This window comes from Entelurus aequoreus, linkage group LG02 (assembly GCF_033978785.1).
Source record: "Entelurus aequoreus isolate RoL-2023_Sb linkage group LG02, RoL_Eaeq_v1.1, whole genome shotgun sequence".
NCBI lineage: Eukaryota > Metazoa > Chordata > Actinopteri > Syngnathiformes > Syngnathidae > Entelurus > Entelurus aequoreus.
This window is the reverse complement of record NC_084732.1, coordinates 79147181-79162180: the sequence shown is the minus strand read 5'-3', so window position 1 is coordinate 79162180 and position 15000 is coordinate 79147181. Positions and strand designations below refer to the sequence as shown.

General features: G+C 42.1%; 1 protein-coding gene and 1 long non-coding RNA gene across 2 annotated transcripts in view; one reads left to right on the top strand and one right to left on the bottom strand.

The window, feature by feature from the left end:
- Positions 1 to 15000, bottom strand: part of trpm5 (transient receptor potential cation channel, subfamily M, member 5) — a 78208-nt gene that overhangs the window by 1455 nt on the left and 61753 nt on the right. Inside the window, exons 20-22 of the mRNA XM_062069300.1 lie at positions 12230 to 12398; positions 11942 to 12120; positions 11736 to 11868 (exon numbers count right to left, since the gene is read on the bottom strand). Coding sequence (XP_061925284.1) covers positions 11736 to 11868; positions 11942 to 12120; positions 12230 to 12398 — 481 coding nt within the window. The remainder of the gene's footprint in view (positions 1 to 11735; positions 11869 to 11941; positions 12121 to 12229; positions 12399 to 15000) is intronic.
- LOC133639638 (uncharacterized) overlaps positions 5877 to 15000 on the top strand; it is a 13272-nt gene continuing 4148 nt past the window's right edge. The window contains exons 1-3 of the long non-coding RNA XR_009823825.1: positions 5877 to 5957; positions 10579 to 10722; positions 10813 to 10974. This is a non-coding gene — a long non-coding RNA (uncharacterized LOC133639638). The remainder of the gene's footprint in view (positions 5958 to 10578; positions 10723 to 10812; positions 10975 to 15000) is intronic.

Here is a 15000-nt window from a genome sequence, read left to right as displayed (position 1 = left end):
TGTGTATGAGAGGACTTCAGTAGTGTGTATGAGAGTGTTTCAGTAGTGTGTGTGAGAGAGAGAGAAATGCAGTAGTGTGTGTGAGGGGAAAAAAAATCAGTTGTTTGTGTGAGAGCGTTTCAGTAGTGTATGTAAGAGGTCATTCTGAATGATGTCCCTAACAGCCTCTTATAGTCAGTAACTGTTTCATTTTTAGATCAAGCAGAGTGAAAAAATGATGGAATCAGTCGGTTCTGAGGATAAAATGATGGAATCATGAAAAACAAACAAAAAACACAACTCCAACACAACACTAGTACTTTGTTGCACAACTCTCTGGCTTTTATAGCAGCTTGCAGTCTCTGAGGCATGGACTTCACTAGTGACAAACAGTACTCCTCATCACTCTTGCTCCAACTTTCTCCGATTGCAGGTTGGAGTCTTGTCACGGACCATTTTCTTCAATTTCCACCAGGGATTTTCAGTTTGATTGAAATCTGGACTATTTGCAGGCCATGACATTGCCCTTACGTGTCTTTCTTCGAGGAAAGTTTTCACAGTTTTTGCTCTATGGCAGCGACGTGCGGTGAGGTTCATGGCTGGTGAGGCACCGACTTCATCACAGTCAGATTTACAAACATATGAACCCTAAAGAGTATCGTATTCACCATTTGATTGGCAGCAGTTAACGGATTATGTTTAAAAGCTCATACCAGCATTCTTCCGTGCTTGGCACTCAGCATCAAGGGTTGGTATTGGGGGTTAAATTACCAAAAATGATTCCCGGGCGCGGCGCCACTGCTGCCCACTGCTCCCCACTGCTCCCCACTGCTCCCCTCACCTCCCAGGGGGTGAACAAGGGGATGGGTCAAATGCAGAGGACAAATTTCACCACACCTAGTGTGTGTGTGACAATCATTGGTACTTTAACTTAACTTTAACTTTACACATACAAACTGTAGCACACAAAAAAGCACATTTAATAAAAAAAAAACGTTATTATGGTCTTACCTTTATGTAATATATTGGGTTGGAGGTGTCACGCCAAATGTCTTCCTCCTTATAAAAACCTCCCCCGCCCCCATTTACTTCCGTGCCGTGGTCATGTTTCCTCTTACGTCATTGACAGCGATCGATAGCACTTCAGCTTTGACTGCCCGTCGCTGGAAGGATACTTCGTCTTTGACAGCTGCTGGAATCTGAAGAAATCGATTATTGTTTTCTTTTGTACGGGCGCGAAACAGGACAGTCGCGTGCCGGTTAAGGACCCCCGGCAACTTTGTGACTTTATTGGACGCAGCCCCGGAAGTAAATGGGGGGGCGGGGGGGGGAAGAAATTTGGCGTGACAGAGGCAATAACCAGGCGAGATGATGAAGTACGTCTCTTTACTGTAGACTTCAGAACAGACTCAACACACTTGACGTCAGGTGCGCAACACCACGTAAATCGTTGGCCAACCAAAAAGTAACCCCAGTACGCTATAGCCAACATTAACCAGGAGATGGCAACAGACAAACATAGATCACTCTATTACATTCCTCCCCTTTTAGAAATGTAGAGTTACTCAAAATAAATAAACAACCCAACCAAAAAATGCAGCAGCTCAATAAGAAGCCAAAAAGTGCCAAAACAATAATGTTCGTGTTGGAGGAGTTGTGAATACCGTATTTCCTTGAATAGCCGCAGGGGCGCTAATTAATTTAAAACCTCTTCTCACTCCTGCGGTTACCAAAACCATGCGGAATGAGCAAGCATGCTCTAATTATTTTAAAACCTCTTCTCACTCCGGCGCATACCTTATCATTAAAAACACATTTAATAAAAAAAACGTTATTATGATCTTACCTTTACTTGTAGATGGGTCCATGTGCAGCTGCTTCTGATCAAAGGCAGTCTTTCTCATCTTTCTTCAATTTTAAAAGTCTCTGGAGATATTCCTTTAATTATTACCTCCTGCTTCGATTGAAAGTCCAGTTTAGAAAACGGTTTTATTTTAGATATGTAATCCTCCATGTTAAAAGTGCAAGCAAACAATTGCTGCATGCTTGCTGCTTGTTGTCTTCTTCTGCAGTACCTGTCTCCTGCAGTACTGGTAGTCGCAAGAAGGATCACTAGCGCCATCTACCACCTGGAGGCGGGAGTCATTTAATGACTCATATTTGACCCGGCGGAAGTGCCAAGCATGCGCTAATTATTTTGCGAAACGAGTTTGACCCGGCTGTAATTCTAGGCAGGCGAATACTATATTCCCGGCGCCAATTCAAGGAAATACGGTAATTGAAATATGAAATCCGTGCTGCAGTCTGCAGGTGTACCTAATGTTGTGGCCCTGCAGTCATTTACAACTCCTCCAACACGATCATTATTGTTTTTGCACTTTTTGGCTTCTTATTAAATAACTTTTTTAAATAGATTCAATCTTGCACGTGGAAAGTTTAAGTGTGGGATTTAGTTGATATAACACTCCCGTCAGGGGGTGCATTCTACGGCGGGGGTGCATTCTCTACCACCAGGAGGCGGGATTACTGCGAGCCTCAGCCAGTGCGTCTTCGAAGCAGTTTTATGATTGCTCAGCACAAGAAATATGTTACACATACAGTTGTTGACAAAATACACTGTACATTATATACCTCAGCTAACTAAACTATGGAAATGTATAATATAGTTCATATAGCAATACGGTCTCACTGCACAGCAGGCCAGCAGTTAGCCGAGTCTGCAATCCATGTTGAGGCTCAACTGAGTGACGTGCCTCAACTGGCTGCTGATCACCGCACCGTCTCTTCTCAGTATTTGAACGGCAAATGTGAAAATTCAGCGATTTTGAATAAAAATAATCTAAAACGGGTGAAGTTAAATGGAAAATAACTTTATAGTATAATCACTGGATACATATAACAATTTAATTATTTTTTTTTCTTTTTACATTTTTTTTCTTTCCTAGTGACTGCACGTCACTGCTCTATGGCAAGATGCATTAACATCTTGAAAAAGTATGTCATCATCCCCAAACACCCTTGCGATTGATGGAGTGAGACAAGTGTCCAAAATGTCAACGTAGACTTGTGTATTCATTGAAGATGTAATGACAGCTATATCCCAAGTGCCATTACCTGACATGCAGCCCCATATCATCCATGACTGTGGGAAATAAGCATGTTTTCTTCAGGCAGTCGTCTTCATAAATCTCATTGGAATGCCACCAAACATCATCACCTGGCCCAATGCAGATTTGCAAGTCATCACTAATGGGGGTTGTATGGTATACCAGTACTAATACAGTACTGTGATACTTATGAATTAAAAACAATACTATACTGCTTTGAAAAATACCTGTACTTTTTTCATCTGCATGCTGCTGTGCAACGGTGATGTACAGAGCCGAGGCGCATGATGTTGAGTATGTCAGCACGCACACATACAGGCAAAAACGGCATGGAGAGGAAGAACGGCACAAAAGGGAATTTCTACAGGTAAAGAAGGTGCGTGAAGCGCAAAATGGTGTCACGTCCAGGGCGCATTGCAATGTGCCCTCATCTTTGCGCTCTGCTTGCCACACCTCGGGACGCGCCCACGGCCGCGTCACGGCCACATGCCGGCAAGGCTGTGGGCGATCAGCTATCAGCGCACCTGGACCTGATGAGAGGGAGCTGAATAAAAGACCAGTGGACCCAAGGATCCTTGCGGGAACTTAGTTTCTGAATTGTGTACCGTAAGCCGAAGCCTTATGCTCTCTCTCTCTGTTTCTCTGTGCGTTTTCCCTCCGTGTCTGACGTCCTTGTTTGTTCTCCCACAGTGCCTTCCCGAGTCTCCCCGTTGTGATCTCTTGTCGTTCCATTTTTGTGATTTGGACTGCCTTCCTCGATCCTCGACCCCTACTCGGACACGGACTACGCTGCCTCGCTCCTACCCTCGATCCCCTTGCCTGTTCACGGACTCTCCTACTGCTTTGTCCCTCCTCTCGCTCTCCTCAACATCACGGTAATACACGACAATCAATTACACACATAGTCTTACACCATACACTCTTGTAGTTTGGTCACACACTCCATTCTATTGTTTAGTAGTAATGTTTATTATTATTATATATGTTTATTAATTATATATATAATAAATCATAGTACATCACTGCCCCCTGGTGTCTGAGCCGTCATCTCCTCTCTGTAACCATAACAAATGGAGGTATTTGGGCTTCAAAACTACCGATAAAGGTGACGCTTTAAACACGGAAGCGCCGCACTGCAAGCTGGGCTTTAAAGGCCTACTGAAATGATTTTTTTTTATTTAAACGGGGATAGCAGATCCATTCTATGTGTCATACTTGATCATTTCGCGATATTGCCATATTTTTGCTGAAAGGATTTAGTAGAGAACATCGACGATAAAGTTCGCAACTTTTGGTCGCTGATAAAAAAAGCCTTGCCTGTACCGGAAGTAGCGTGAGGTCGCAGGTTGAAAGGCTCCTCACATTTCCCCATTGTTTACACCAGCAGCGAGAGCGATTCGGACCGAGAAAGCGACGATTACCCCAGTAATTTGAGCCAGGATGAAAGATTCGTGGATGAGGAACGTGAGAGTGAAGGACTAGAGTGCAGTGCAGGACGTATCTTTTTTCGCTCTGACCGTAACTTAGGTACAAGGGCTCATTGGATTCCACACTCTCTCCTTTTTCTATTGTGGATCACGGATTTGTATTTTAAACCACCTCGGATGCTATATCCTCTTGAAAATGAGAGTCGAGAACGCGAAATGGACATTCACAGTGACTTTTATCTCCGAAGCACTTTAGCTACGGAGCTAACGTGATAGCATCGTGCTTAAATGCAGATAGAAACAAAATAAATAAGCCCCTGACTGTAAGGATAGACAGCAGATCAACAATACTACTATCAGGAGACACCGAACCTGTAACCACACGGTTAATGCTGTGCCGCCTGTCGAAGCCTATCAATGCTGTTGCTAACGACGCCATTGAAGTTAACTTAGCTATGGGACCTCGTCAGAGCTATGATAAAAACATTATCTCTCCACTTACGCCAGCCCTCATCTGCTCATCAACACCCGTGCTCACCTGCGTTCCAGCGATCGACGGCGCGACGAAGGACTTCTCATCGATGCGGTCGGCGGCTAGCGTCGGATAGCGCGTCTGCTGTCCTCAAAGTCCTCCTGGTTGTGTTGCTGCTTGCTTGCTTGCTTGCTGGCTCCTCTTCTGTTAGAAGATAGGGGTCCATCGTCCCTAAGAATGATGTGCTCTGTAGTGACTGTACAAGCCAATACGAGCTTTGAAGTTTCTGCCGCATATGGGACAGATCAGACCAGGTGGTAATATACATTTTGGCATGACTCTTCTTTCCAGTCTCCTCCTCCTTTTTTCAAGTATCATAGATGTTCTTTTCTCCTCATACTTTGTCACTCCTTCACTGACTGCAGTTCTCCATGTTATTCTGTCTTTTGCTAGGTCTTCCCAGGATGTAGTATCTATTTCACATTGCTTCAAAGTCTTCTTTAAGCAATCCTTGTAGCGTTTTCTCTGCCCGCCAACATTTCTTTTCCCTTCATTTAGCTGACAGTACAACATCTGTTTTGGCAGTCTGTCGTCATTCATCCATACGACATGCCCTGTCCATCGTAGTTGGTATTTAACAATTGTACTCTCTACACTGGGAAGCATGGCCTGTTCAAGTACACTGATGTTTGTTCTCACATCTTGCCACTTAATATTCATCATCTGGCGTAGACATCGCTGTTGAAACCTTTCAAGTGCTGTGATGTGTCTTTGATATGCTGTCCATGCCTCTGAACCATATAGCAAAGTTGTTATAACAATTGCTCTGAACACTTTGATTTTTGCATCTAGCCTGATGTCATGATTTTGGAACACTCGAGTCTTAAGCTTTCCAAAGGCTGCAGCAGCTTGCCTGATTCTGTGATTGACTTCTGCATCAATGTTAGCATTTGAAGACATTATACTACCAAGGTATGTGAAGCTTTCTACATTTTCAAGAGCCACTTCTTCTATCTTTATTGCTGGTGGTTGCAGGATGATGTCCTTAGGCGATGGTTGGTAGAGTACTTGTGTTTTCTTTGCATTTATTTTAAGTCCAAGTTGTGTGTATGCATAGTTAAATGCATCCAGTATTACTTGCAAATCTTCTGCACTCTGGGCTGCTATTGCATTATCATCGGCATATTGAAATTTTACCACTGTGGACCTTGAAACTTTTGTTCTGGCTTGCAGCTTCCTCAGGTTGAACAGTTTTCTATCTGGCCGAAATGCAATTTGAAATAGCTCAGCTGGTATTCGTGAATATGCAATGTGGATCACAACAGAGATAAAGACGGAGAACAGTGTCGGGGCTTTCAAACATCCCTGTTTTACTCCAGTTTTTACTTCAAAAGGAGCAGAATCATGGCCATTCCCAAGTACTGTAGCTGTCATATTGTCATGCATTAATCGGACTATACTGATGAATTTTGGAGGACATCCTGATCTTGCCAGTACTTCCCAAAGTAGTTCCCTGGAGACAGTGTCAAATGCTTTTGTGAGGTCAATAAACGCCATATAGAGGGGCCTATTTTGTTCAATGCATTTTTCTTGGAGTTGTCTCACTGAGAATATCATGTCAGTTGTTCCTCTGTTTGGTCTAAAGCCGGATTGAGATTCTGGGAGTATGTCCTCAGCAATGGTCTGAAGTCTTGTGTTGAGGATTCCTGACAGGACCTTACCGGCAGTACTGAGTAGTGATATGCCTCTGTAATTGCCACATTCTGCTCTATCACCCTTTCCCTTGTATATCTTCACAATGTTGGCATTCTTTAACTCTGGTGGTATTTCTTCCTCGCTCCAAATTTTTTGTATAATTTGATATAGATGTTCTTGTAGTTTGTTTCCACCATGCTTAAATATTTCAATTGGAATTCCGTCTGGGCCTGCCGCTTTGCCAGCTTTCATTCGTGAGATGGATTTGTTCATTTCTTCCAGGGTTGGTATGTCTCCTAGGTCCATTTTGATGGTCTGTTGGGGTATGGCATTGAGAACATCCCTGTTATAGACAGTTTGTTGGTTCAGCAGTTCTTCAAAATGCTCTCGCCACCGTGCATTGATTTCTTTGTTGGTCTTCAGAATGGTACCCCCGTCTTTGCTCTTGAGGGGCACCTGACCTTATATAGATGGTCCATATATCTCTTTTGTCGCTGTAAAGAATGCCTTGCAATTGTTGTTATCAGCTAAGAGTTGTATTTCTTCAGCCAGTTGCTGCAGCCAGCCGCTAATACACCGATCCCACCTACAGCTTTCTTCTTTGCAGTCTCCATTGTTCATTAAACAAATTGCAAAAGATTCACCAACACAGATGTCCAGAATACTGTGGAATTTTGCGATGAAAACAGAGCTGTTTGTATTGAGATACAATGTGTCCGAATGCTTCCGTTTCAACCATTAACGTCACGCGCAAACATCATCATACATAGACGTTTTCAACCGGAAGTTTCGCGGGAAATTTAAAATTGCACTTTATAAGTTAACCCGGCCGTATTGGCATGTGTTGCAATGTTAAGATTTCATCATTGATATATAAACTATCAGACTGCGTGGTCGGTAGTAGTGGGTTTCAGTAGGCCTTTAAAACATGCCTCGCCAAAGGTGGCATTAAAGTATTACAATCTTTGCTTCGAACTCAGATAAACACTTCAATAACAATCATGCAGACGTCCACAAGGAGTATAGAAGTAATATAGTTAACCACCTCCCCTGCTTTGCACATATAGATACATACAGATGCACCCGCAGCTGGCTAGCTTGTTGCCAATAATTAGCGCAGTCCAAACCGCCCACGTAGCGTAAACTAATGCTTGTAAAATGACTGAATTGTCAGTGTTTCCCATAAACTGCCAAGATACCTGTGGCGGTGGGGGCGTGGCTATAGGTGTGGCTATGGGCGTGGTCACCATGACATCATCGATACATTTGCATAATTTACTACAATGATATGATTTTCTCTAAAAAGACTCAAAAAATGTATACTTACTAATTAATAATAACAGTTTTGTTTTAAACGTCCATCCATCCATCCATCCATCCATCCATTTTACAATATAATTACAACACTTTATGTACATATTTATATACAGATTTGAACAATAAGTTATTCACTGAAATATATTTATTAATTGTGGTTCTTACAAAAAATATATCTTATAAAATATAAAAGCTAAAATGTCTCTTAAAGCTCTGCCCCTTTAATTAGTGCATACTAAATAATTTAACTTTAGCCTACTACTACAACCATATTATTTACCAGCAACATAAAGTGAAACAGAGGCAGAGGTGTCCTGCCACAGTCTGTAACAAATAAACAGAAAACAGTAGTGGTCAAATACAAATAAGGCAACAAGAGAAGTATCCTACACTTCTCTTTTGTAAAGTAAATCTGAACAGCCTATATGGGCATGTACATCAACTATATGATTTGCCTGAGAAGCTGGACAGGACAAAAAAAAAAAAAAAATAATAAAAAAAACATTTTTTTATTTTTTATTTGTGGCGGATGTAATTCTTTCGTGGTGGGCCGCCACAAATAAATGAATGTGTGGGAAACACTGATTTTGTTTCAAAATGCTACAATTTGTGTTCTATATTTAACAATGTGTGTTTTACCTGCTTCATGTCTTATCTGTGTAGTTGTAGCCATATAGTATTGTGTTTAGTATTTCCGTTTTTTCGGACTAAAAGGGCACCTTTAAAATCCTTTCAATTTCTCAAAAATCGACAGTGCGCCTTATAACCCGGTGCGCCTAATGTACGGAATAATTCTGGTTGCTCCTTTAAATCTTCAGTCACATGCAGGCGTCTCACAGGAATGAGGCAAAAATACAACCTATACTGTAAGTGTAGATTGGAGTATGTTGTTTCTTAATAGGGAAATATGTTAATGTATTTTGTGTTTGTATTTCCATGAGTTCATCAGAGTTCTGTATGCGGCCCCCTAGTTTACAGAGGTCATGTACTATATTTTTCCGACCATAGCGTGCGCCGGATTATAAGGCGCACTTCCAATGAGCGGGTCTATACAGGTCTATTTTCATACAAAAGGCGCACCGGATTACAGGGCGCATTAAAGGGGTCATATTGTGATTTTTTACCCCTAGGTTTAAAACACTTTCTTGTGGTCTACATAACATGTAATGGTGGTTCTTTGGTCAAAATGTTGCATTGATTACTGATTACAGACCATCTTGAATCCGCTCTCTGACCTTCTATTAAGGATGCACCTTTTTATAGGCGGTCTTATTTACGTGGCTTCACTTCGACAACGTCTTCTCCCGGTCATCTTTGTTGTAGCGGTAGTTTTTAGCTCTGCCATCGCGATTCTACTGATAGATTAAGTTAGAACTGCACACTACTTTGTATTAGAAATGGCAATAGCAGAGGACAAGAGAATAGAGAAAAAGAAGGAGCTTATTGACTACGGCACGAACTGCGATGGCGGACGTGTGCAAATTTCGTGACTTATGCAGACCCCAAATACACATCAGCAGGTACCAGTAGGTAAGAAATGTTGGTTTATATGTGTATGTAATAATATATCTCCAAAAAGGTGCCATTTTGGGGTCCTTATACACACACCATAATAATACCCATATGTTGAAGCACAGTACGCCTGACTCTGGTAGCCAGAAGAGTCCGCATTCCATCAACGGTGCGGCTTTGTAGCTTACGTACTAAAATATTTTGAAGGACTTTTAAGTGCCGTGTTTAATGTTCTATGTTCTCAATGAAACATCAACGTTTTGGTGTTGCTTGCTTACCGGTACTTGCAAGCGTCATTTATTTAAAAGCTAAGTTAAAGTACCACTGATAGTCACACACACACTAGGTGTGGTGAAATGACTCTCTGCATTTGACCCATCCCTTTGTTCCACCCCTTTGGAGGTGAGGGGAGCAGTGAGAAGCAGCGGTGGCCACGCTCTGGAATCATTTTGGTGATTTAACCCCCAATTCCAACCCTTGATGCTGAGTGCCAAGCAGGGAGGTAATGGGTCCCATTTTTATAGTCTTTGGAATGACTCGGTTTGAATTTACGACCTACTGATGTAAAAAAACATGCAGCATCCACAGGTCCATTTATGTGTGACTGCCATCTACTGGTCACACTTATTACACCATGTACCAAATAATATAGGTTCGAGGTCGGTAAGCACAACCAGAATTAATACACACAAAAGGCGCAGCGGGTTATAAGGCGCCGTGTCGATTTTTGTGAAAATGAAGTGAAGTGAAGTGAATTATATTTATATAGCGCTTTTCTCTAGTGACTCAAAGCGCTTTACATAGTGAAACCCAATATCTAAGTTACATTTAAACCAGTGTGGGTGGCACTGGGAGCAGGTGGGTAAAGTGTCTTGCCCAAGGACACAACGGCAGTGACTAGGATGGCGGAAGCGGGGATTGCACCTGCAACCCTCAAGTTGCTGGCACGGCCGCTCTACCAACCGAGCTATACCGCCCCAAAGTGAAAGGATTTTAAGTGCGCCTTATAGTCCGAAAAATACGGTGATTTGAGTTACAAGTGTCACGGTGGAATGCGCCCTCATCACAGGCGCTCTCTTGCCGCTGCGGGCGTGCCTCCTCGCGCCTGGAGACAATCTGCAATCAGCACACCTGCCCGTGATGAGCGAGCTGCCTTCATAAGCCGGCACAACCTGCCATCCCGCGCCTGAATATAACCTTCTGTTCGCGTACAGTAAGCCACGTCCTGCTTGATGCAATCCAGCTCTCTCTGTGCTTGCCCCTCCGTGTTTTCAGTGTGTGTTTTCTTGTGTCGTCCCCGCAGTACCCTCCGTCGCCTTGAAAGTGAGCTGTGCGTCTCACTTTTCCCTGGATCTCCCTCTGGACTCTGACTGCCTCCCTCGATCCTTGACTTCCCCCGCTTTGGACTTGTACCTGTAGACTTCTCTCTCCCCTGGACTTCCTCGTCTCTCGTTCAACATTTACGGTAACACTCAACAGATAATCTACACACAGAGTCTTACACCATACACACTCTTGGATTTTGTCACACTCCATTTCCTTAGTTAGTATATTTAGTATTGTTTGATTATTATATATATATGACTATATATACACTACCGTTCAAAAGTTTGGGGTCACATTGAAATGTCCTTATTTTTGAAGGAAAAGCACTGTACTTTTCAATAAAGATAACTTTAAACTAGTCTTAACTTTAAAGAAATACACTCTATACATTGCTAATGTGGTAAATGACTATTCTAGCTGCAAATGTCTGGTTTTTGGTGCAATATCTACATAGGTGTATAGAGGCCCATTTCCAGCAACTATCACTCCAGTGTTCTAATGGTACAATGTGTTTGCTCATTGGCTCAGAAGGCTAATTGATGATTAGAAAACCCTTGTGCAATCATGTTCACACATCTGAAAACAGTTTAGCTCGTTACAGAAGCTACAAAACTGACCTTCCTTTGAGCAGGTTGAGTTTCTGGAGCATCACATTTGTGGGGTCAATTAACTGCTCAAAATGGCCAGAAAAAGAGAACTTTCATCTGAAACTCGACAGTCTATTCTTGTTCTTAGAAATTAAGGCTATTCCACAAAATTGTTTGGGGTGACCCCAAACTTTTGAACGGTAGTGTATATATATATATATAATAAATTATTGAACATTACTGCCCCCTGGTGTATGTTGCCGTCATCTCCCTCTGTCCAACCCATAACTAGAAGAAGAACAAAAACAAATACTTTGAGGATGTACTCTTGAGTCGCTCCTCGCTGCTGTCCCAATGCTGGCGCTCGAGTTTAGCCAGGTAGTTTTCTTTCTGTACCGTCTCCCATGTCATCAGCCGCTGGTCCAGCCCGGCTGGCAGCTCTCGCTCTAGTATAAACACACAAAATGTCCCCAGTAGGATTAAGTAGGACGCCTGTCGGCCTACAATAAATCATCTCACCAAGGTGCTCCTGCTTGGACTCGGGCCGCTTAACGAGGCTGAGGAGGAGCTGGGAGAGGTGACTGATGATAATGAACGGTGGAGCCAACGCCGGGCGACTGTGGTACTCCACGATCAGGTTATATCTCTGGAACTTCCAGAAAATGTCAGTGTTGCCTTGTACAACCTGGAACGTGTAGCTACCATGTCAACAAACAGAAACTATTTTAGAAGCATTGCAAAAAAAATGTACGCACTCAAAAGGGATTTTCATAAATCCATAAACCTTTCAGCTTGTGAACTCCTGACCTAAACATGGCAATGAGCAGGTTGAGCAGCAGGACGTTGGTGACGAGAAGGAAGATGACCAGAAGCAGGATGACCAGCCAGTTGGCATAAACGTTAGGACACGGCGGCCGTAGCCCCTTGATAATCTCCTCTGAGTCATTGGTGCAGTTCGTTCCAGGCATCCGAGCAGCTGTCAAACAAACAAACTCAATGTAGGCCAGCTCCTGCTTTATACATGAATAAAACAACGCCTTAGATACAACACTGGGGTTTAAAATGATGCATTTAATTATACTTAGAGTCGGGCAAAAATGGATGTACTTCATAGGAAAACTGCATTTTTTTTCAATTCATTTTGCACGTCATCCCCAACATATTGTGAGGCAAGAACACGCATTTCTTTGTCTTTTCTGTTCGTTCTAAATAGCCAAAAACTAGTAGCAAAAGGCAGCTAACAATACAGGTTATGGGGATTTCATCCGTTACGCCTATAAAGTAGAGATGTCCGATAATGGCTTTTTTGCCGATATAATTACTCTTAATTACCGATTCCGATATCAACCGATGCCGGTATATACAGTCGTGGAATTAACACATTATTATGCCTAATTTTGTTGTGATGCCCCGCTGGATGCATTAAACCAGGGGTTGGGAACCTTTTTGGCAGAGATAGCCATGAAAGCCAAATATTTTAAAATGTATTTCCGTAAGAGCCGTATAAAAAATGTTAACACCGAAAACAACTAAATGCGTGCATTTTTAAGTTAGACCAACATTTTTAAAGTATAATAAGTTTCTCATTATTTTTAATTACAGTGTTATTGTGAAGCTAACCAATAATAAATAAAATACTTCTTACCATTAATGCGACTTCTGGTGTTGCATGGTTTTGCTGATGGCTTTGTAGTCTGGTTGTTACGTGGTTATTTTTAACACTGTAATTACCAGCGGGATTATTCATTACTTATCGTGTTAAGCAATGACAGCTACGATTTATCTGAGAGCCAGATGCAGTCATCAAAAGAGCCACATCTGGCTCTAGAGCCATAGGTTCCCTACCCCTGCATTAACCAATGTAACAAGGTTTTCCAAAATAAATCAACTCAAGTTAAGGAAAAAAATGCCAACATGGCACTGCCATATTTATTATTGAAGTCACAAAGTGCATTATTTTTTTTAACATGCCTCAAAACAGCATCTTGGAATTTGGGACATGCTCTCCCTGAGATAATCCTGATACCCACTACAACTATGGGAAATACTATACTTTGACTTTCACAAGGTGCATTTTTTTTTTTTTTTTTAACATGCCTCAAAACAACAGCTACAAAAACAATGAAGGCACACAGCTTCAGTCCAGAGTATACTAGAGTAATAAAGTTAACAATAACATAGTCCTCCTTTAGTGCTTTCGCCTTGGGATGGTTTTTGTTGTATTTTTGTTTTTTCTCGGCGCAGTCCTTAAAGGCCTACTGAAACCCACTACTACCGACCACGCAGTCTGATAGTTTATATATCAATGATGAAATCTTAACATTATAACACATGCCAATACGGCCGGGTTAACTTATAAAGTGACATTTTAAATTTGCCGCTAAACTTACGGTTCGAAACGCCTCTGAGGATGACGTATGCGCGTGACGTAGCCCGGCGAACACGGGTATGCCTTCCACATTGAAGCCAATACGAAAAAGCTCTGTTTTCATTTCATAATTCCACAGTATTCTGGACATCTGTGTTCGTGAATCTTTTCCAATCATGTTCATTGCATTATGGAGAAGGAAGCTGAGCAAGCAAAGAAGAAAGTTGTCGGTGCGAAATGGACGTATTTTTCGAACGTAGTCAGCAACAACAGTACACAGCCGGCGCTTCTTTGTTTACATTCCCGAAAGATGCAGTCAAGATGGAAGAACTCGGATAACAGAGACTCTAACCAGGAGGACTTTTGACTTCGATACACAGACGCCTGTAGAGAACTGGGACAACACAGACTCTTACCAGGATTACTTTGATTTGGATGACAAAGACGCAGACGTGCTACTGTGAGTATGCAGCTTTGGCTTCTAAACATTTGATCGCTTGACCGTATGTGCGCAACTTTTTTTTGCGTATGTACGTAACTTTTTTAAAAATATATAAGCTTTATGAACCTTGGGTTAGGTGAACGGTCTTTTGGGCTGAGTGATTGTGTGTGTTGATCAGGTGTTTGAATTGTATTGGCGTGTTCTATGGAGCTAGGAGCTAGCATAGGAGCTAGGAGCTAGCATAACAAACACGCAGGTGTTTTTATGCAGGATTAATTTGTGGCATATTAAATATAAGCCTGGTTGTGTTGTGGCTAATAGAGTATATATATGTCTTGTGTTTATTTACTGTTGTAGTCATTCCCAGCTGAATATCAGGTACCGTGAGTATGCAGCCTTGGCTGCTAAACATTTGATAGCTTGACCGTATGTGCGCGTCACGTACGTAACTTTTTAAAAATATATAAGCTTTATGAACCTTGGGTTAGGTGAACGGTCTTTTGGGCTGAGTGATTGTGTGTGTTGATCAGGTGTTTGAATTGTATTGGCGTGTTCTATGGAGCTAGGAGCTAGCAGAGGAGCTAGGAGCTAGCGTAACAAACATGCAGGTGTTTTTATGCAGGATTAATTTGTGGCATATTAAATATAAGCCTGGTTGTGTTGTGGCTAATAGAGTATATATATGTCTTGTGTTTATTTACTGTTGTAGTCATTCCCAGCTGAATATCAGGTCACCCCCGGCTCTCACAGCATCTTCCCTATCTGAAT